This window comes from Bubalus bubalis, chromosome 1, assembly GCF_019923935.1.
Source record: "Bubalus bubalis isolate 160015118507 breed Murrah chromosome 1, NDDB_SH_1, whole genome shotgun sequence".
NCBI classification, from domain to species: Eukaryota; Metazoa; Chordata; class Mammalia; order Artiodactyla; family Bovidae; genus Bubalus; species Bubalus bubalis.
This window is the reverse complement of record NC_059157.1, coordinates 10,681,023-10,703,360: the sequence shown is the minus strand read 5'-3', so window position 1 is coordinate 10,703,360 and position 22,338 is coordinate 10,681,023. Positions and strand designations below refer to the sequence as shown.

General features: G+C 37.3%; 1 protein-coding gene across 1 annotated transcript in view; it reads left to right on the top strand.

Annotated features, from left to right (window-relative positions):
• ADAM18 (ADAM metallopeptidase domain 18) overlaps positions 1 to 22,338 on the top strand; it is a 94,205-nt gene that overhangs the window by 30,296 nt on the left and 41,571 nt on the right. The window contains exons 12-13 of the mRNA XM_025278171.3: positions 13,887 to 13,982; positions 21,276 to 21,474. Coding sequence (XP_025133956.3) covers positions 13,887 to 13,982; positions 21,276 to 21,474 — 295 coding nt within the window. The remainder of the gene's footprint in view (positions 1 to 13,886; positions 13,983 to 21,275; positions 21,475 to 22,338) is intronic.

Genomic DNA, 22,338 nt, shown 5'->3' with positions numbered 1-22,338 from the left:
AGGGACAGGGGAGCCTAGTGGGCTGCCATCTATGGGGTTGCACAGAGTTGGACACGACTGAAGTGCCTTAGCAGCATATATATATATATGTATATATATATATATATACATACATATATATTCATTCTCCCCAAACTCCTCTCCCATCCAAGCTGCCACATAACATTGAGCAAAGTTCCATGGGCTATACAGTAGGTCCTTGTTGGTTATTCATTTTAAATATAGCGGTGTGCACTGACAACCACAAGTTGGTTCTCTAAGTCTGTGAGTCTCTTTCTCTTTTGTATGTAAGTTCATTTGTATCATTTCTTTTTAGGTTCTACATATCAGGAATGTCATATGATATTTCATCTTCTATGTTTGACTTACTTTGCTCAGCATTACAATCTCTAGGTCCATCCATGTTGCTGCAAATGGCATTATTTCATTCTTTTTAATGGATTAATAATATTCCATGGTATTACAATCCTGCTGCTGGGTATATATCCAGGGGAAACCATAATTTTAAAAGATACATGCACTCTAATGTTTATTGTAGCCTGTTTATGATAGCCAAGGCATGGAAGCAATGTACATGTCCATCTACAGAGAAATGGATAAAAAAGATGTGATATATATATACAATGGAATGATACTTGTGAGATTTAGCTTTATCTTATCGGAGCCATATCTTACAGGAGCTCACAAATTGACATGTGTTAGCTTGCTTCCCTTCCCTAATATCCCACGCCAGTGCTTTGGTGTAAGCAGAATGGACCTTCAAATACATCTGCTCTCAAATCCCTGGAATTTGTGGGTGTGCATATTACATGGCAGAAGGTAATTTGCAGAAGTAATTAAGCATATGGACCTTAAAGAAGGGACATTATTCTGGATTATCTGGGTGGGTCCAGTCTAAGCACATGAGCCCTCAAAAACAGAATGTTCTCCAGGTGAAATCAGAGAGCTGTTACAGAAAGGGGCTCAAAAAGCCTTGAAAAGTGAGAGGGACTCAAACTGCTACTGCTGAAGGAAGACACACGGAAGAATAAGAAGAAATGTTGGTATTTTCTTGGAGAAAAGACTAGTCCTTGGCTGATAGCTACCAAAGCAACAGGATGCTTATTATCCAAATTGTGGTTTTACACTTGTGAGACTGTAAGCAAATAACCTGACCTAATTTACCTATCTGAAATTCTGACTTATAGAAAGTTTGAGAAAATTAGCTTGTGTAATTTTTAAGTTTGACCACTGAGTTTGTGGTCATTTGTAACAGCATCAGTAGGGAAATAATACACCTTCCAAATAAATTACTAATATGCATCTTTATTGCAGGCTTTCCAGGTGGCTCAGTGGTAAAGAATCCACCTGCCAATACAGGAGATGTGCATTTGATCTCTGGGTCGGGAAGATCACCTGGAGAAGGAAGTGGCAACTCACTCCAGTATGCTTGCCTGGGAAATCCCATGGACAGAGGAGCCTGGTGGGTTACAGTCTCAAAAGAGTTGAGCACAATTTAGTGACTAAACCACCACAATGACAATCTTTGTTTCAGAGTCTCTTTCTGGGGAAACTCAAAGCACATTAGCTGAATCAGAAATTGTCCTAGGAAGCAGATACTCAGGATTCTGGAGCTTCCCTGGTGGCTCAGCGGTGAGGAATCCACTTGCCAATGCAAAAGACAGTTTCCATCACTGGTTCAGGAAAAATCCACATGCCACAGGGCAACTAAGCCTGTGCGCCACAACTACTGAACCTGTGCTCTAGAGCCCAGTAGCTGCAACCACCATAGCCTGAAGGCTGTAAAGCCTGAGCTCCGCAACAAGAGATGCTGCCACAATGAGAAGCCTATGCACCGCAACTAGAGAAAGTCCACATGCAGCAATGAAGACCCAGCGAAGCCAAAAAAAAAAAAAAAAATAGAAAAAAATTATATATATATGATTCTGAAAGTGTATTTCATGCTGGCCACATAGTAATAGGTACTCATGTACTCATTTCGGGACTTGGCATATTTGAATAGATGCACTTGAGAAACTTAAACCTCCAGATTCCTCAGAAGCCCCTGGGCTGTGAAGTTACTGCCCGCCTCCTGGTGGAGCAGAGCATCACATTGTGTGTGGACCACAGAGACTTACATGAGATGGATGTCTCACAAGAGGATGCCTATTCTTCTCAAGATCTGTCTCTGCATTCCCTTGGTACCACACCACCAGTTAGTGTCAAGTCTAAACGCAGCCCAAGTGAAGACACACTCTCTGCTATTGGAATAAAGAGGTTATTTCTTTGAATTGTAGAATTTGCTAATATGTGTGGGCAAGAACATGGAGAACATGCTAGGGAGAGATATCAAGGATGTTGGCCCCAAGATATTGAAATGTAAGCCTAGGTAAGGTATTGATAGGGGGATACTGTCCAGTGAATTAGGATTTAATGCCTTGGTAGGGGACTTCCCTTGTTGCTTAGCTGGTAAAAATCTGCCTGCAATGAAGGAGACCTGGGTTCGACCCCTGGGTTGGGAAGATCCCCTGGAGAAGGGAAAGGCTACTCACTCCAGTATTCTGTTCTGGAGAATTCCATGGACTATACAGTCCATAGGGAAGGGCTACCCACTCCAGTATTCTGATCTGGAGAACTCCATGGACTATACAGTCCATGGGGTTGCAAAGAGTCGGACACAACTGAGGAACTTTCATACTAGGGGACTTCCCAGGTGGCTCATTGGTCAAGAATCTGCCTGCAGTGCAGGAAGTGCAAGAGAAGCAAGCTCGATCCCTCTGTTGGGAGGATCCCCTGGAGAAGGGAATGGTAGCCCACTCCAGTGTTCTTGCCTGGAAAACGTCATGGACAGAGGAGCCTGGTGGGCTACAGTCCATCGACTGCAAAGGTTTGGACACAACTGAGTGAACGCGAGCATCCTTTCATCCAAGATAACCTAGGGCCAGCCTTGATTTGCTGCTGGGTGGAGCCTTGAAGATGGGAAACAATCTGGTCTATAATAAATGAGGTTGTTATGCCAGAACTACCTTAATGGAGTAGTACAGGAAGAGTCAAAAGTTGAGTAGTGGCCATATTTTAATACAAAAACTAACACCTAATTATTTGAGTGGCCCAGAGTGCACCCCTTTCACTAAAGCAATGAGAAATGCATTTCTAAGGAGATTCCAACATTGCTGAAAATCTCAGTGGTAGCTTTCTTCTATAGACTAGGGTTGATGGTTGGAAGTACCAGTATGGAGTTGGGCATTCAATGTCACTAGGGATTGCTGAATTCCAAAATAGCTGAGGCCAAGCAGCTGTGGTTAAGAGAGATCTGGGTGGTCAGTGATGAGACTCCTTGATGTATGTAGCTGAAAACTAACAAGAAGGGAACAAAGGGCTGTTGTCAAATATTACTAATGGAAATTCACAATTCCTTGCTAAATTTATGCAACCAAGCCAGTCTCAGAGCTAGAGCTCATTGTTGAAGTTGAGGTTGAGATCCTACAGTAGCCCCAGTAAGGATATAAAGCAGCAATTTCCTCAGTGATTCCCCTCCATAGTGACCTCCAGCTGTTTGCTGTAGCTGTTCAGTGGGGAAGACCCAGATCATTATAGAATGATGCACAGAGCATCTTTACTCAAGAGGCTTACAAAGGGGAACCAAAACACCATCATGGATAGCATAGGCATGTAGAGAATCCAAGTGGTACCTGGCATCTTTGGTAAAATCCATCTTAGAGTAGATCCAGTAGATTCCTTAGCCTAACCTGTGGTCATGTTGCTAGTTCTTCTGTGACATATTGAGGTGACAATGAGAAGGTGACAGATCTTCACCTGGGTTCCCCAATATGTGGAGTAAGAGCTACAAGACTAGGAAAGGATAAATACAAACACCTGAAATTACCAGGATAGAAACTAGCAAGCAGAATGTATTCTGGATGAAGAAATCAATAGGCAAAGTAGAAAGTAATTTGAATTACATTAAAATGGAATGTAATGAAAACCAAGACCATTGCAGAATGAATAGTTAGCAGATCTAACAAGGATGATCAGAAGACCCAAAACACCTTCATGGTCAACATAACTTCTGTATCCAAGCATCCTACACCCAAGTGCAAGTTCTTGTTATAAATAAATAAAATGGGTAAGACTCTACTAACATTAGTGAAGAAAAAAATCAGGAATAACAGTACTTAAAGATGAGACAACACTGTATGTCTTATAATATGACATGAAAAAATAGTAGGATGGCATCACAAACATTGTACTAATAAATTTAATAACGAGGAAAAAACAAACAAACAGCATTTACAATTGCACTGATCTCAAACCCTAACAAAGTAATGCTCAAAATTCTCCAGCCTAGGCTTCAACAGTGTATGAACAGAGAACTTCCACATGTTCAACCTGGATTTAGAAAAGGCAGAGGAAGCAGAGACCAAACTGCCAACATCCAAAGAAAAAGCAAGAGACTTTCAGAAAAACGTCTTCATTGACTATGCTAAAGCCTTTGACTGTGTGGATCACAACAAACTGTGGAACAGTCTTCAAGAGATGGGAATTCCAGACCACCTTACCTGCCTCCTGAGAAATCTGGATTCAGGTCAAGAAGCAACAGATAGAACTGGACATGGAACAATGGACTGGTTCCAAATCGGGAAAGGAGTATGTCAAGGCTGCGTATTGTCACCCTGCCTATTTAACTTATATGCAGAGTACATCATGTGAAATGCCAGGCTGGATGAAGCACAAGTTGGAATCAAGATTTCTGGGAGAAATATCAATAACCCTGGATATGCAGATGACACCACCCTTATGGCAGAAAGCAAAGAGAAACTAAAGAGCCTCTTGATGAAAGTGAGAGAGGAGAGTGAAAAACCTGGCTTAAAACTCAACATTCACAAAAGGAAGATCAAGGGATCTGGTCCCATCACTTCATGGCAAATAGATGGGGAAACAATGGAAACAGTGACAGTCTTTATTTTCTTGGGCTCCAAAATCATTGCAGATGGTGAGTGCAGCCATGAAATTCAAAGATACTTGCTGCTTGGAAGAAAAGCTATGACCAACCAACCTGCTGCTGATGCAGCTAAGTCGCTTCAGTTGTGTCCGACTCTGTGTGACCCTAGGGACAGCAGCCCACCAGGCTCCTCTGTCCACGGGATTCTCTAGGCAAGAATACTGGAGTGGGTTGCCATTTCCTTCTCCATCTGTGACTATAGTCTAGAAAAAGAAAGAAAGTGAAGTCGCTCAGTCGTGTTTGACTCTTTGCGACCCCATGAACTGTAGCCTACCAGGTTTCTCCATCTATGGGATTTTCCAGGCAAGAATACTGGAGTGGGTTGCCATTTCCTTCTTCAGGCCAACCTAGACAGCATATTAAAAAGCATAGACATTACTTTGCCAACAAATGTCTGTCTAGTCAAAGCTATGGTTTTTCCAGTAGTCAGGTATGGATTTGAGAGTTGGACTATAAAGAAAGCTGAGCACAGAAGAATTGATGCTTTTGAACTGTGGTGTGTTGGAGAAGACTCTTGAGAATCCCTTGGACTGCAAGGAGATCAAACCAGTCAATCCTAAGGAAAGTCAGTCCTGAATATTCATTGGCAGGACTGATATTGAAGCTGAAGCTCCAATACTTTGGCCACCTGATGTGAAGAATTGACTCATTAAAAATACCTTGATGCTGGGAAAGATTGAAGACAAGAGGAGAAGGGGACAACAGAGGATGAGATGGTTGGATGGCATCACTGACTGGATAGATATAAGTTTGAACAAGCTCCTGGAATTGGTGATGGATAGGGAAGCCTGGTGTGCTGCAGTCCATGGGTTAGCAAGGAGTTGGACATGACTGAGTAATTGAACTGAACTGAACAAAGAACAACATGAGTAGAAATAAATATGTGAATAGCCTTACATATTTTAAAACTTAGAAAATAATAATTTTAAAACTTACAAAAGTTCATACCAGTTGTCTTTACTGGTGAAATTAAAAAATTAAGAAATTATACTAATTTTATGCAACATTACCTAGAGTATAGAGAAAAGCTATACACTGTAATTCATTTTTAAAGATAAGATAACCTTAATTAAAGGGCTTCCCAGGTGGCACAGTAGTAAAGAATCTGCCTGCCAATGCAGGATTTGCAAGACATGGACAAGTTTCTATCCCTGTGCCCAGAAGATTCCCTAGAATAGGGAATGGCAAGCTATTCCTGTATTATTGCCTGGGAAATCCCATGGACAGGGGAGCCTGTTAAGTTACAGTCCATGGGGTGGAAAACAGGACAGAACTAAACACACACACACACATCTTTGATAAAATATCTAATGAGACTATTTCAAGGATGGATTTATGTATGCTCATTTTTTTTTTTACCTTTCACTTTTTTAATATAAATCTATTTATTTTAATTGGAGGCTAATTATGTTCACAGAATTCTCAGTAAAAGATATAAACTGAATGCAATGAAACCTGCACACACACACACTAGCACACACTACAGAATTTATTGGTTTATTTAAGGAATTTTAAAGTGTGATTATCTCAGTGGAGAGATAATAATCTTCTATTAAAAGGGAACTTACTGTATTATAAGGGAAGGTGTCTATAAAACCTTATAGTTAACATCATATACATGATGGTCTTTCTCCCTGAAGTCCGTAATGAGGCATGATGCCCCCTATTATCTTTTGTACTTGATTTTGAATGTGATGCACCAGCCAGCAAAACAAAGCAGGAAAAGAAAATATTTAACAATTGGAAGTGTAACTTCATCCCTAATAATATGATTATGTAAAATTAAGACCTGAAATAATCCAGAAATAAATTATACTTTGTCTGTAAAAGTGCGTTTATCAAGGTCATTGTTTACATAGTTCACAAAAATAAAGAGACTTCTTTATATCAGCAATGAATTAGAAAAAGAAATTTTAAGACACCATTTACAACAGAACTAAGAAACATGAAATGTTTAAGAATGTGTCCAGTAAAATATGTCCAGGACCATGGAATAAAAAACTGCAAAGCACTGCTAGGAGAAATCATGGAAATATTTAACAAATTCAAAAAGAATCCTTACTGTAAGATTGGAGGAATTGATATTGATGAGATAGTGTTTTCTCTTCAAATTTATCATCTCCAGATGCAATCCCAATGTGTATAAATTCATCCTCAAACAAATATAGAGTTATAAAATAGAAGGGGATTTTACCAGATTTTCAGAAAATTGTGTATATTCTACTTTGTTACTACACCAAACTTGAAAAGTGAAAATTTCTAATAGTTGCTTTGTTAATTGTAAAAGCAAAATTTGTGGATTATTTATATCCTATTATGCTAAAACCCACTGGTCGATATCACACTTCAAGTGCACCTTTTGCATGCATATAATTTTCTAATTTCTAACGCTGTTTCACTGAATTATGCAGTTTCTAAATATTGACATTTTTCATTATAAAAGACTATAACCTTGTATTCATTAATATCATTACTAATATCATCAGAAAAGTAATGGAAAAATGAAGCCTCTGTGGATGGTAAAATTTTCCAAAATTCTAATTTTCACTTGAAAGATTCAAATTCAGTTGTGTCTACCAAATACCCGAGCCTGAAAAACCGTTGTTTGTCTGTCTGTCAGTTGTTCTCGCAAGTAAAAACGCTTTCTATGGTACGTGTGACTAGTCAATCTGTAATGCAAACAATCATAAAAGTGTTTTCCTTGAGAATCTATAATAATGGAGAATATATAGTGATTATGGATAAAAGGTGCTGATGAATGGTCTCTGTTTGTCACACGATATTAGAGGAATGTTCAAAGGTTAAAATTCAACAAATTTAGTAGTTTTTTACTTCTTTACCAAAGACCTCCTTCAGTGAAGCTGTTGAGTACCTGAGGGTGAATAATACAATGACCAAAAGCTTTGATTTAAACTAGACCTCCAGCAGTTTCATATACAGTTGCTTTTACCCGATCAATGCAAATATCAACACAATATAAAAGACAAATAAAGTCTAATTATTATTAAGAATCTGTTGGCCTTATAGACACAATTAAAAATATTTTAGAGATCTCCCAAGATCTGCCAACTACATTTGGAGAGCTTATAGTTTGAACTAGTTGCCAGATAGTAAACATAAAATTTTTGACTAATTTTAATAGTAAAGAAAAATTCAGTATTATGAAGTCACACACACAAACACACAGTATAGTCTAGTGTAACAAACATAGATGCGAGTTTTCTATGATAAATATTGACAAGTAAATTCATGGTAAAGAATCCGCCTGCGGTGTGGGAGACCCGGGTTCGATCCCTGGGTTGGGAAGATCCCCTGGAGGAGGGCATGGCAACCCACACCAGTATTCTTGACTAGAGAATCCCCATCGACAGAGGAGCCTGGTAGGCTAGAATCCATGGGGTCACAGAGTCGGACATGACTAAATGACTAAGCACAAATTACATACATAATCAAAAGCAAAGTCTGCCCAATTGAGGTTTATCTGGAAGAACACAAACTAAACTTATCCATGTGATTATTATACTAAACAAAGAAATAAAAACATATCACAACTAACTGAGGAAGAATCTTTAACACTAAATATTCCTTCTTCAAAAATGTACTTCAGAATAAAATTTAGTATCAGTTTTAAGAAACTTTCTAGCAGTAATTTATAACAAATTTAATATATAATAGTGACTCATTAGAAACACATCCATTATATTTGATAATAAAAAAAAGTGTCATTGCTGTTAGAGTACAATAGTGGAATACCTGAGACAAAAAGTAATAGTCTTTATTTTTTTAAAAGTCAATAAATAATTAGAAAATGAAATAACAGAGGCGTGTTTACTACACTCTTAAAAAAAAAGCTATGTAACAAATTGGTGTAAAGTTAATGAGTTCTTTCCAGTACATTGAAAGTCTAAATGATTTAACAAAACTGAAAGATAACACAGAAATTGCAATAAATAGCTGTTTTTTAAAGTCAAATTGCATTCAATTTACTCTTTATTAAATCCCAATCAACACACCCGTTTTAACCTGAATTGAACTACTCTTCTGCAAAAGCAGATCCTAAATTTTATCTAGAAATATAAGTTAAACAAGTGCATTAATCTATTTTAATGTTTTGGAACAATGGCCATAGGAAATTAAATATACATACACACATACGCGCAAGGTGATAATGGCAAAAGAACAACAGCAAAATAACATTAAAGGGAATAGATGGTTCATGGCTTGGTTATTGCTGCATCACCAGCACACAGAATAGTACCTGATATATATTCCAGGCTCAACAAACATTGTTGATTGAGTGAATGCTTGGATAATGTAATTCTCATTATAATAACATAGGGTGTGTGCAAGCGGGTGAGCACTGACTCTTTGATACATTTGAAATAACCCATTAGGAACAGTGTTACTTGGAAGGTTTATTCCAAAGTTTTTCTTAAAGAGAACTAGGGAAGAATACAAAGGGACTTTTTTTTTTAATTTTATTTTATTTTTAAACTTTACAATATTGTATTAGTTTTGCCAAATATCGAAATGAATCCGCCACAGGTATACCTGTGTTCCCCATCCTGAACCCTCTTCCCTCCTCCCTCCCCATACCCTCCCTCTGGGTCGTCCCAGTGCACCAGCCCCAAGCATCCAGTATCGTGCATCGAACCTGGACTGGCAACTCGTTTCATACATGATATTATACATGTTTCTATGCCATTCTCCCAAATCTCCCCACCCTCTCCCTCTCCCACAGAGTCCATAAGACTGATCTATACATCAGTGTCTCTTTTGCTGTCTCGTACATAGGGTTATTGTTACCATCTTTCTAAATTTCATATATATGCGTTAGTATACTGTATTGGTGTTTTTCTTTCTGGCTTACTTCACTCTGTATAATAGGCTCCAGTTTCATCCACCTCATTAGAACTGATTCAGTGTTTTAAACATTTTTATAGACTGTACTCCATCAAAGTTATTTAAAAATAATGGCTTTATTTCTCTGTGCTATATAATATATCCTTGCTGTTTATTTATTCTATACATAGTAGTGTGTATCTCTTAATGCCCTTATCTTACCCTTATCTCTCTTCCCTTTGCTACCTGGTAACCACTAGCTGTGGGCTTCCCTGGTGGCTCAGTGGTAAAGAATCTGTCTGCCAATGCAGGAGAGGTGACTTTGATCCCTGGGTTGGGAAGATCCCCTGGAGAAGAAAATGGCAACCCATTTCAGTATTCTTGCCTGGGAAGTCCCATGGACAGAGAAACCCAGAGGGCTGACAGTCCTTGGGGTGACAAAAGAGTTGGATACTACTTAGTGACTAAATAACCACCCCTAGCTGTATGTTTCAGTTTTGTTATGTCTGTTGTTTGTTTTCTCTTAGATTTTGCATATGAATGACAACTACAAAGGAACATTTTGGAAAATGAGTTCATTTTGGGGTAATTTTGCCTTACAAAATATCAAAACATACTACAAGGCTGTTAAATTCGGCTCACTGTGATATTGGGCCATTGGCTTAAGAAATGAAAGTTGACGTCTATACATCTGTATCTATTTATATGTCAGCATTTATGCCTATCAACTGATCTAACTCTCTAAATATGAAAAAGTTATATAGATATATAACATTTAATTTCCAGGGTGAAAATAGTTAATGTCATAAGAGTTATCAATCCAATGCATTCCCAACTAGGAAGGGAGAAACAAGCCCTGAAAATGTAGAATCTCAACTATTATCAGCTGGGCTTCCACGTTGTTAGGAGCTGGCCTGCTGCTCACAGACAGGCTGCAGTGTTCCCCTGTTGAAAATGAATGATTTTATACAAGACCAACATCTGTAATCAAAATGGATGAAGGAAAAAGAGTAAAGCTACTCTTTTTTTTTTTTTTTTTGGTCAAAAGAGAATTTTATTTATTTATTTTTTATTGTTTAACAATTCATTTTTTTCTTATATGATATTATACATGTTTTTATGCCATTCTTCCAAATCATCTCACCTTCTCCCTCTCCCACAGAGTCCAAAAGACTGTTCTATACATCAGTGTCTCTTTTGCTGTCTCGCATACAGGGTTATTGTTACCATCTTTCTAAATTCCATATATATGCATTAGTATACTGTATTGGTGTTTTTCTTTTCGGCTTACTTCACTCTGGATAATAGGCTCCAGTTTCATCCACCTCATTAGAACTGATTCAAATGCATTCTTTTTAATGGCTGAGTAATACTCCATTGTGTATATGTACCACAACTTTCTTATCCATTCATCTGCTGATGGATATCTAGGTTGCTTCCATGTCCTGGCTATTATAAACAGTGCCGCGATGAACATTGGGGTACTATGTGTCTCTTTCAATTCTGGTTTCCTCGGTGTGTATGCCCAGCAGTGGGATTGCTGGGTCATAAGGCAGTTCTATTTCCAGGTTTTAAGGAATCTCCACCCTGTTCTCCATAGTGGCTGTACTAGTTTGCATTCCCACCAACAGTGTAAGAGGGTTCCCTTTTCTCCACACCCTCTCCAGCATTTATTGCTTGTAGACTTTTGGATCACAGCCATTCTGACTGACGTGAAATGGTGCCTCATTGTGGTTTTGATTTGCATTTCTCTGATAAGAAAGACCCTCCACTTTATTTCTGAGAAGGGTAAAACCTGAAAATTGTCCAAGTTACGATAGTGACAAAACACCCCCTTTTACTGGCCAATGAGTAATTCCTGCTTCTTTACCAGTTTCAACCCTGGCGTTAATACTGTCTTTATTCTTGTGTTTGTGTGTGCCCATTTGCTAGGTTGTGTCTGACTTTTTGTGACCCCATGGACTGTAGCCTTCCAGGATCCTCTGTCCATGAAATTTCTCAAGCAAGGATACTAGAATGGGTTGCCATTTCCTATTCCAGGGGATCTTCCTGACCCAAGGATCAAACCTGTGTCTCCTGCATTTGACAGGGAAATTCTTTACCACTGTGCCCCCTGGGAAGCCCCTTTCTTCCTCTAGATAAAAATTATTAAAATACCCAATCATAGATGAACTCCTGGTTTCTGACAGCATCTAGTCTTGCAAACTCCAGACTCTTTAAATCCTCCCCAAATTACCTAAGCCTAGATCCTCTAATTACACACTCTCATGGAGGTGTATACAGTTCCCCATGGCATTTGTTTTCCTTTGCAGAAACTATTAATAAACCCAGCTTGTTCAACTCAGATGTGTCCCAGGTGGATTTTGGGAGGATGGCATTGGCACTTATATCTTCATAAATATCCCCCATTTTATACAAGTGTAAGCTCTGTTTTTGCACTGACACACACACGTGCAGGTGTGTGCATTTATTTATTCCTGTATTCACAAATACAGTGATGAGCAATAAATACTTGAGTAAATATCCCACAAAATATGGAGGGGTACATTTCTGGAAAAAAATCTGTAAGTTTTAAAAAACAACAAAATATCAGTAAAATATTGATAACATTTTATAGTCTTGGCATGTTGGAGGGCTTGGTGATGAGATATAAAATGCAATAGTCATAAAGGAAGAAAAAAGTTGCAAATTATAGGATACAGGAAATGACAGATACCATTAATAAGACAAATAATAGACTTCAAGGAAAAATCATTAACATAGGAGGAAAAGGGTAATTGGAGATTTTTAAAAAGCCAGTCCTGTTTAAAGGGGGAAAAAGGAAAATGAATAAACAAAAATCCTTATGCAAAATGGTGAAAATTGTGAGAAGGAATGATTATTCATAAACAAAATTTTACAAAATGCAAAATCATTTTCAAACACACTAGTAATGAGAGAACTAATAATAAAAATAAGGCACCATTTGCAAGTTACCTTGTTATAAATTAAACTGATTGCTCATAATTAGTTTTGACAGACATTGTTTGGTTGTGTATCCTTATTTCCTTCTCATGAAAGAATACATACATGCACATACACTCATGTAATGATATTGAACTTTGGAACATTAAACACTGACATGGAATACAGAAAAAAGTTATATGCTCTAACTCATTTTTTGAGGATAAGATACCCAGTGAGAACCTGAGGAAACTGCAGAATATGATCACAACTTTAGAGTTTTACTCCATATTTTCTATATTATTTCTATGATGGGAATATTTATGAATACATATCCATTCACATAAACATAAGAAAAATTGGAAACATTTGAAAAATTTTAAATGAAGAAGAATCTTATTAAGGACAAAATCTTTAAAACTTGATTTTTTAGTAAATGGAAGATATTTAATTTTACAAATTTTTAAGAATATAAAAATATTAAACAACATAAATTATATAAATGCAATGCATCTACTTGAAAAATATTTGGTTAACATTATTTAAAATTATCATCTAATTTAAATAATAGTTGACTGCTATTTACCTTGTAAAAATATATATGTCAAAATATCCTTTTTTCAATGTATTTCCATTATAGTAAAGTGTGGTACATGACTCCTATATTAAATATATTTTTGTTATATATATATATAACCTAACTTTTTTTTAGCTTTATTCATAAAGGGAAATTTTAGTAAACAAGTCACTAAAAAGAGAGCTGGGAAAAGTTTTCTCTTGGAAATTCAAATGTTACATTTCCATTTTCATGTTATATTTATGTCCAGGTTATATCCAAATTAATTATAATTTCCATATTATAATTCCAATTGATTAATTACCACATATTTTAAATATTCAATGCAAATGATCAACTGTTATTTTAGATATTATTGATTTAGTTCTTATAGTTGCATGTGCCTTTGAGAATTCTAGAAATAGTAAAATAATAAAGCTTCACTAAACATAAGTATATTATATAGTTGAAAAGTTGAACACAATAGAGTACTAAGTAGAAGCTGAGAAACAAGAACCAGTAAGTGGTGGAACTAAAATGGTATTTCTTCTTATGAAATTTTAGGAATGTCAGTTTAAGAATTGCTGTGATTATAATACATGTAAACTGAAAGGCCCAGTACAGTGTGCTTCTGGATCATGCTGTACGTCAAAATGTGAGGTGAGTTTCCAACATTTATGTTGATGATTGAACTGTCATAATAGAATGCTATATGAACTGAATTAATGCAGAATTGATAGACTTCAGAAAAAATTTAGTGGAACAAAGTAGAGAGTGCATGAACAATCACGGGCATTAAGGACAAATATGATGAGATAAATAAGACATCTAAGATTAGTACTGATTCTTCCATTATGCTGAAACCTCAGTTTACCGTCTTCTAATTTATCTGATAAAGAGTAGAATAAGCATAGACAGTCCAGTACAAAAAAAAAAAAAAAATAGGCTCTTAAAGCAATTGTAAAGTCAAATGACTAACAGAAAAAATATAACAGAAATAGCAGACAAATGTGAAACACAATGTGTGAAAGTGAAAGTCGCTGAGTCGTGTCAAAGTTTTTGTGACCATGTATAGCCCCTGTATCAGTTCAGTTCAGTTCAGGTCGGTCCTTTTGATCCCATGGACTGCAGCATGCCAGGCCTCCCTGTCCATCACCAACTCCCAGAGTTTACTCAAGCTCATGTCCATTGAGTCGGTAATGCCATCCAACCATCGTATCGTCTGTTGTCCCCTTCCCATCCTGCCTTCAATCTTTCCCAGTATCAGGGTCTTTTCCAATGAGTCAGTTCTTTGAATCAGATGGCCAGAGCATTGGAGTTTCAGCTTCAGCATCAGTTCTTCCAATGCATAGTTAGGACTGATTTCCTTTAGGATGGACTGGTTGGATCTCCTTGCAGTCCAAGGGACTCTCAAGAGTCTTCTCCAACACCACAGTTCAAAAGCATCAATTTTTTTGGTGCTCAGCTTTCTTTATAGTTCAACCTCACATCAATGTATGACTACTGGAAAAAACATAGCTTTGACTAGATGGACATTTATCAGCAAATTAATGTCTCTGCTATTGAATATGCTGTGTGGTTAGTCATAACTTTTCTTCCAAGGAACAAGTGTCTTAATTCATGGCTGCAGCCACCATCTGCAGTGATTTTTGAGCCACCAAAAACAAAGTCTGACACTGTTTCCACTGTTTCCCCATCTATTTCCCATGAAGTGATGGGACCAGATGCCACGATCTTAGTTTTCTGAATGTTGAGCTTTAAGCCAACTTTTTCACTCTCCTCTTTCACTTTCATCAAGAGGCTCTTTAGTTCTTCTTTGCTTTCTGCCATAAAGGTTGTATCATCCGTATATCTGAGATTATTGATATTTCTCCCGGCAACCTTGATTCCAGCTTGTGCTTCATCCAGCCCAGCATTTCTCATGATGTACTCTGCCTATAAGTAAAATAAGCAGGGTGACATTATACAGCCTTAATGTACTCCTTTCCTGATTTGGAAACAGTCTGTTGTTCTATGTCCAGTTCTAACTGTTGCTTCCTGACCTGCATACAGATTTCTTAAGAGGCAGGTCAGGTAGTCAAATATTTCCATCTCTTTAAGAATTTTCCACAGTTTATTGTGGTCCACACAGTCAAAAGCTTTGGCATAGTCAATAAAGCAGAAGTAGGTGTTTTTCTGAAACTCTTTTGCTCTTTTCATGATCCAACGAATGTTAGAACTTGATCTCTGGTTCCTCTGCCTTTTCTAAATCCAGCGTGACATCTGGAGGCTCACAGTTCACGTACTCTTGAAGCCTGGCTTGGAGAATTTTGAGCATTACTTAGCTAGCATGTGAGATGAGTGCAATAGGGCAGTAGTTAGCGCATTCTTTGGCATTGCCTTTCTTTGGGATTGGAATGAAAACTGACCTTTTCCAGCCCTGTGGCCACTGCTGCATTTCCAAATTTGCTGGCATATTGAGTGCAGCACTTTCACGGCATCGTCTTAAGATATGAAATAGCTCAACTGGAATTCCATCACCTCCACTAGCTTTGTTCGTAGTGATGTTTCCTAAGTCCCACTTGACTTCGCATTCCAGGATGTCTGGCTCTAGGTGAGTGATCACACCATCATGATTATCTGGGTCATGAAGATCTTTTTTTGTACAGTTCTGTATATTCTTGTCACCTCTTCCTAATATCTTCTGCTTCTGTTAGGTCCATACCATTGCTGTCCTTTTTGTGCCCATTTTGCATGAAATGTTCCCTTGGTATCTCTAATTTTCTTGAAGAGATCTCTAGTCTTTCCCATTCTATTGTTTACCTCTATTTCTTTGCATTGATCACTGAGGAAGGCTTTCTTATCTCTCCTTCCTATTCTTTGGAATTCTGCATTCAGATGGGTATATCTTTCCTTTTCTACTTTGCCTTTTACTTCTCTTCTATTCACGGCTATTTGTAAGGCCTCCTCAGACAACCATTTTGCCTTTTTGCATTTCTTTTCCTTGGGGATGGTCTTGATCCCTGCCTGCTGTACAATGTCACGAACCTCCATTCATAGATCTTCAGGCACTCTGTCTAACATATCTAATCAACTAGATCTTGAATCTATTTGTCACTTCCACTGTATAATCATAAGGAATTTGATTTAGGTCACACCTGAATGGTCTAGTGGTTTTCCCTACTTTCTTCAATTTCAGTCTGAATTTGGCAATAAGGAGTTCATGGTCTGTGCCACAGTCAGCTCCTGGTCTTGTTTTTGCTGACTGTATAGACCTTCTACATCTTTGGCTGAAAATAATATAATCAGTCTGATTTCAGTATTGACCATCTAGTGATATCCATGTGTTAAGTCTTCTATTGTGTTGTTGGAAGAGGGTGTTTGCTATGACCAGTGCGTTCTCTTGGCAAAACTCTTATTAGCCTTTGCCCTGCTTCATTCTGTACTCCAAGGCCAAATTTGCCTGTTACTCAAGGTATTTTTTACTTCCTACTTTTGCATTCCGGTCCCTTATAATGAAAAGGACATCTTTTTTTGGTGTTAGTTCTAGAAGGTCTTGTAGGTCTTCATAAAACCGTTCAGCTTCTTCAGCATTACTGGTCAGGGCATAGACTTGGATTACTGTAATATTGAATGGTTTGCCTTGGAAATGAACAGAGATCATTCTTTCATTTTTGAGATTGCATCCAAGTACTGCATTTCAGACTCTTTGGTTGACTATGATGGCTACTCCATTTCTTCTAAGGGATTCTTGCCCATAGTAATAGATAGGTCATCTGAGTTAAATTCACCCATTCCAGTCCATTTTAGTTCTCTGATTCCTAGAATATCGATGTTCACTCTTGCTATCTCCTGTTTGACCACTTCCAATTTGCCTTGACTCATGGACCTAACATTCCAGGTTCCTATGGAATATTGCTCTTCACAGCATCAGACTTTACTTCCATCACCAGTCGCATCCACAACTGGGTGCTGTTTTTGCTTGGCTCCATCTCTTCTTTCTTTCTGGAGTTATTTCTCTACTGTTCTCCAGTAGCATATTTAGCACCTACCTACCTGGGGAATTCATCTTTCAGTGTCCTATCTTTGTGCCTTTTCATACTGTTCATGGAGTTCTCAAGGCAAGAATACTGAACCTTGTGTGCACCAGGCCCTGTATATTTCATGGAATTCTCCAAGCCAGAATACAGGAGTGGGTAGGTAGCCTTTCCCTTCTACAAGAGATCTTCCCAACCTAGGGATCGAACCCAGGTCTCCACACTGCAGGCGGATTCTTTACCAGCTTAGCCACGAGGGAAGTCCAAATGTGTAGGGTAGCGAAAATACAAAGAATCCTCATACATTAATAAATCAAAGTTGAGTCACACACCACACACACAAACACACACAGTGGCAAATGGAGTACAATTTACAACAATGAAAAGTATAATTGTTCAGTGTGTGCACCGATCATCTGCATTAATTAAGATAAACACAAATAAAAAGATAACACAATATTATAGAGCAGTTATCCAATAGCAATTTTAAAAGCAATGCCAGATATTATCTAAGGAATGGGACTAAAAATCTTTTTTGCATAGTGTTTTTGGAAATTTTAATTACTTTAATCCCTTTCTTGAGCAATTTTTGCATGTTCTGAATAGAGTATAAATTATTATGTTAATTGATTATTATGAGTTTATGTCTTACATATATACCCTAGAAACATGACCATGTGTGGAAAGCTCAGGGAAAAAAAAAAGTATTAATTACAGGATAATTTGCAGTAGCAAGTCTTAAAGGCAAACTTAATATTTACTGTTGTTGTAATGGTTACATAAATTATTGAATATAGTACAAGAGTTAATAAGTTCAGGCTAAATATGTATGCACTTAGAAAGCAAGTTTCATAATGCAAAATATTTTAATTCCAACTCTGGTAAGTTATATACACATAAACATTCCATATATTCTTTTTTCTCATTTTTTTTCAATTAGAGTATGATTCATTAGAGTAAAATTATTTTAGTGAATGCTTCTGAGTATTATGACAAACATATTCAACCTGATAACTAGCCCCACAATCATAGGATAGGCAATTTCATTACCAATTCTCTCAAACCCCCCTACCTCCATGCCCCTCTGTAGACAGTTCACACCTCCACCCACAGGCCCTAGTAACTACAGATCTGTTTTCTGCATTTCTGATTCTGCAAAAGCAAATTGCATTTTATTGAATCTCATGTGTGTAAACATTATAAATAGGCATCTTCAGTTCAGTCACACAGTGATATTCGACTCTTTGCAATCCCATCAGCTGCAGCATGCCAGGCCTCCCTGTCCATCACCAACCCCCAGAGCTTGCTCAAACTCATGTCCATTGAGTCGGTGATGCCATCCAACCATCTCATCCTCTGTCATCCTGTTCTCCTCCTGCCTACAATCTTTCCCAGCATCAGGGTCTTTTCTAAGGAATCAGTTCTTCACATCAGGTGGCTAAAGTATTGGAACTTCACTTTCAGCACCAGTCCTCCCAATGACTATTCAGGATTGATTTCCTTTAGGATTGACTGGTTTGATATCCTTGCACTCCAAGGGACTCTCAAAAGTTTTCTCCAACACCACAGTTCTTAGCATTATGCATTTGAGCTTCATTTATGTTGTGTTTATCAGTAATTCATTCCTTTTTTTTATTGCTGAATAGTATTGCAAGCAGTTTAAGGATGTACCACAGTTTGTTAATACAGTTCCCAGTTGAGGGACATTTGGTTCACTTTCCATTTGGGGTGGTGAAAATACAGCTGCTATAAAAATATTCATAAGCAGATTTTGCATGAATATTAGGGTTTTTTCACTTAGATAACTATAAATGAAATTGTTGGTTTGTACAGTAAGTGTATATGGAGTTTTATAGGAAACTGTAAACCTATATTCCAAACTGGCTATACTATTTTGAATTCCCAGTAGCTATTTATGAGCCTTGCAAGTGGTCTGCAAACTAAATATAGACTCTAAAACTGCACAACATGATTTGATTTTGTCATTGCTACTGGTTTATTATTTAACTTTAAAAAATCATTTTACTATTAATAGTTTCTCTGAGTGTACAGATCTTTGATCAATCAGAGTTTGGTTTCATATAATACACCACTTCATAAATGGAGATGGACCTTATATAAAAGAACAGCTCTCACATATTATAAACACAAAATATTTTGTTACTTGTTTTGCTTTATATAGTCTTATTTTTTAGAACAAGTAAGGTGAGGAAAACAGAATTTTGCAATTAACATCATTTATTCCATTTCTGGGTCTCTTTATTTCCTTCTGTAAATTTCTGCTGAGTACATACTCCTTATATCTGAAGACTTCCTTTACTATTCCTTGTCATTTCTATCTGCTGAAATCAATTCTCTTAGTTATTATTTTCCTGGGCAAGTCTTTATTTCACAGTCATTTTTGAAAGATATATTTCCTAAGAATGGAATTCTGGGTTGAAAGAGTTTCTTTTTCATGCAGTCCTTTATAAGATGCCATTTAATTCATGTATTGCTCATTTTTGTCTCAGTCTGTTAAGTATTAAGTCAATGGAACTGGCTTGTAGAGTGTGTGTGTTACTTCAACATGCATAGAATGTCAGCTTCTGGCCATGGTGAACTTCATCATAGAAGGCAATGATGCCTGATTAAGTCAACAGGGAATAAATATATGATCATAAATGTACTCTTTATCTGAGCTATAAAAAGAGGACTTTTAGCTCGCAAATGATAAACATAATGGTGATGATGATAGCAAAGATAATAGCTACTCCATATATTGTTAACCATATGTTGTTCAAGCACTTGTTACATTAATTCAGTTTAATACTAACAAGAACCTTACGAGAGAATGATTATTATCCCAAGTTTACAAATGAGGAATTATGTGTCTCACTCACACAAATAAGTTAGTAAAAGTCCAAGCAAGATATTAAAACCAGGAAGCTTTTTTTAAAAATTTCTTCTATATTGGACTATAGTTGATTTACAATGTTGTACTAGTTTTGGGTGTACAGCTAAGGGATTCAGTTATACAAATTATATGTGCATAGTTATTTTTCCATTTAGGTTATTACAGAATATTGAGGAGAGTTCCCTGTGCTATACAGTAGGTCTTTTTTGGTTATCTATTTTAAATATAGTGGCGTATATGAAACCAGGGAGTTTGTCTCCTGGGTATCTCCAAGAAGAAAATGGTAGAGGCAATGTTTCTTCAATTTTGAGGAGCAAGTATGCTTCATCTGTTTCATCTGTCTCCATCCAAATGCTGGTTAGTCTGGTGGTCTTTTGATGTAAAACACAAAACTCTGGTGGAGGATCCTTTTAGCCTTTGAGACAGTTACTTTTCCTCAGGCTTCATCATCAATACTCTGCATGCCTTTTCCTTCAGAGAACTCAGCAGTAGGGCTCTGTAATCCTCTCTAGTATCAATATGGTAAGTTCCCTACCTATGAACCTCTGTCAAATATGGCAAATGTGCATTTGCTTCCCCAAGGAACCAGAACCCATGCTATTAACATCAAGCATGATCGAAACATCGCCCTCCATCTCCTATTCCTGATGATCCTTCAGCTCTCCATCTCTCACCTGGTCTCGCTCCTCCAGTCAGTAATTCTTTCCTGTTCTCTTGATGCCAGCCCCTGGATACCAGCTGTTGTGCTGTACTAATGTATTGTCCAAGATGTTATAAGATTTAAAATGTTTATTGTTTGGGTTTTTTATGTATTATTTGTGTGAAAAGGACAATAAATCTGTTACCGTATGGTGCTGTACAGCCAATTGTGTTAGTTAAGTGCCTAGGCTAACTTTGTTGGATTTATGAACAAATCGGATTTCCAAATGGAGTAGAATGCATTGATATGTAGGGGACTCGCTGTAATCAGGCACATCTCATTTTCTCTTCAGTAAGAAATTGAGACTAGTCGCTCATGGAACATGATTTTCATTTTCCTCCTAGATATCAGTAGCAGGCACTCCCTGTAGAGAGAGTGTGGATCCAGAGTGTGATTTTACCGAGTATTGCAATGGGACTTCCAGTAATTGCGTTCCTGACACATATGCCATGAATGGCCAGTTGTGCAGGTTGGGGAATGCATATTGTTACAACGGGCGATGCCAAACTACTGACAACCAGTGTGCCAAGGTATTTGGAAAAGGTATTGCTCTTTTTTATATATTTCTTTTTTCTTGTCTTTGATGAAGCAGTGAAAATTAATAATTTTATTAAGCCTCAATTTCAGGGTACATATCATCATCTTCTTTTTTTTTTAAGTGTTGAGCACCTTTAATGTAGGCTGGGTTAGGTATATTAAATGCATTTTTGTTATTTTCAACTGAAAATGGTTTATTGAGATACAACTCCATTATAAGGTGAAAAAAATCTATAAATAATGTCATTGTACAGATGTATTACAGTGGATTTATTTATCTGTTCACCCAATGAAGAATAGTTAGACTGATTTCCAGCTTTTGGTCATCATCAAATATAGCCGCTATGAATATTCATGTACATATCTTCTTAATATCCTGCATGATCCTTGGGGTGGATATTTAAAGCACTTTCATACCAGAGGACACAGTAAAGCACTTCTGAAACTGGTTGATTTGTTATCTGAACAAGCCACCTTTGACATGGAACACCATGTTTACTTTAAATAATGATTGAGACAAATGATGTTGATTAAGAGTTGGGTATTTGGAAGACATCAAAAATGAAGTGAGCATGTAATTTCAAGGAAAATAACTGGCCGAATCTGTTGCTAAGGCTAAAACTCAAAATTTTTCAACTAAAGCTTTGGGTTTTAGAAGCATCATTTGCCTCTGTGATTTGACAGCTTCCCCACACACTTAAAGTTAAGTGTAGAAATTTAAATTAAAATTAACAGTATTGGGGCTTCTCTGGTGGCTCAGATGGTAAAGAACCCACCTGCAATGCAGGAGACCCAGGTTTGATCCCTGGGTGAGGAAGGTGCCCTGGAGTAGAACACGGCAACCCACTCCAGTATTCTTGCCTGGATGAT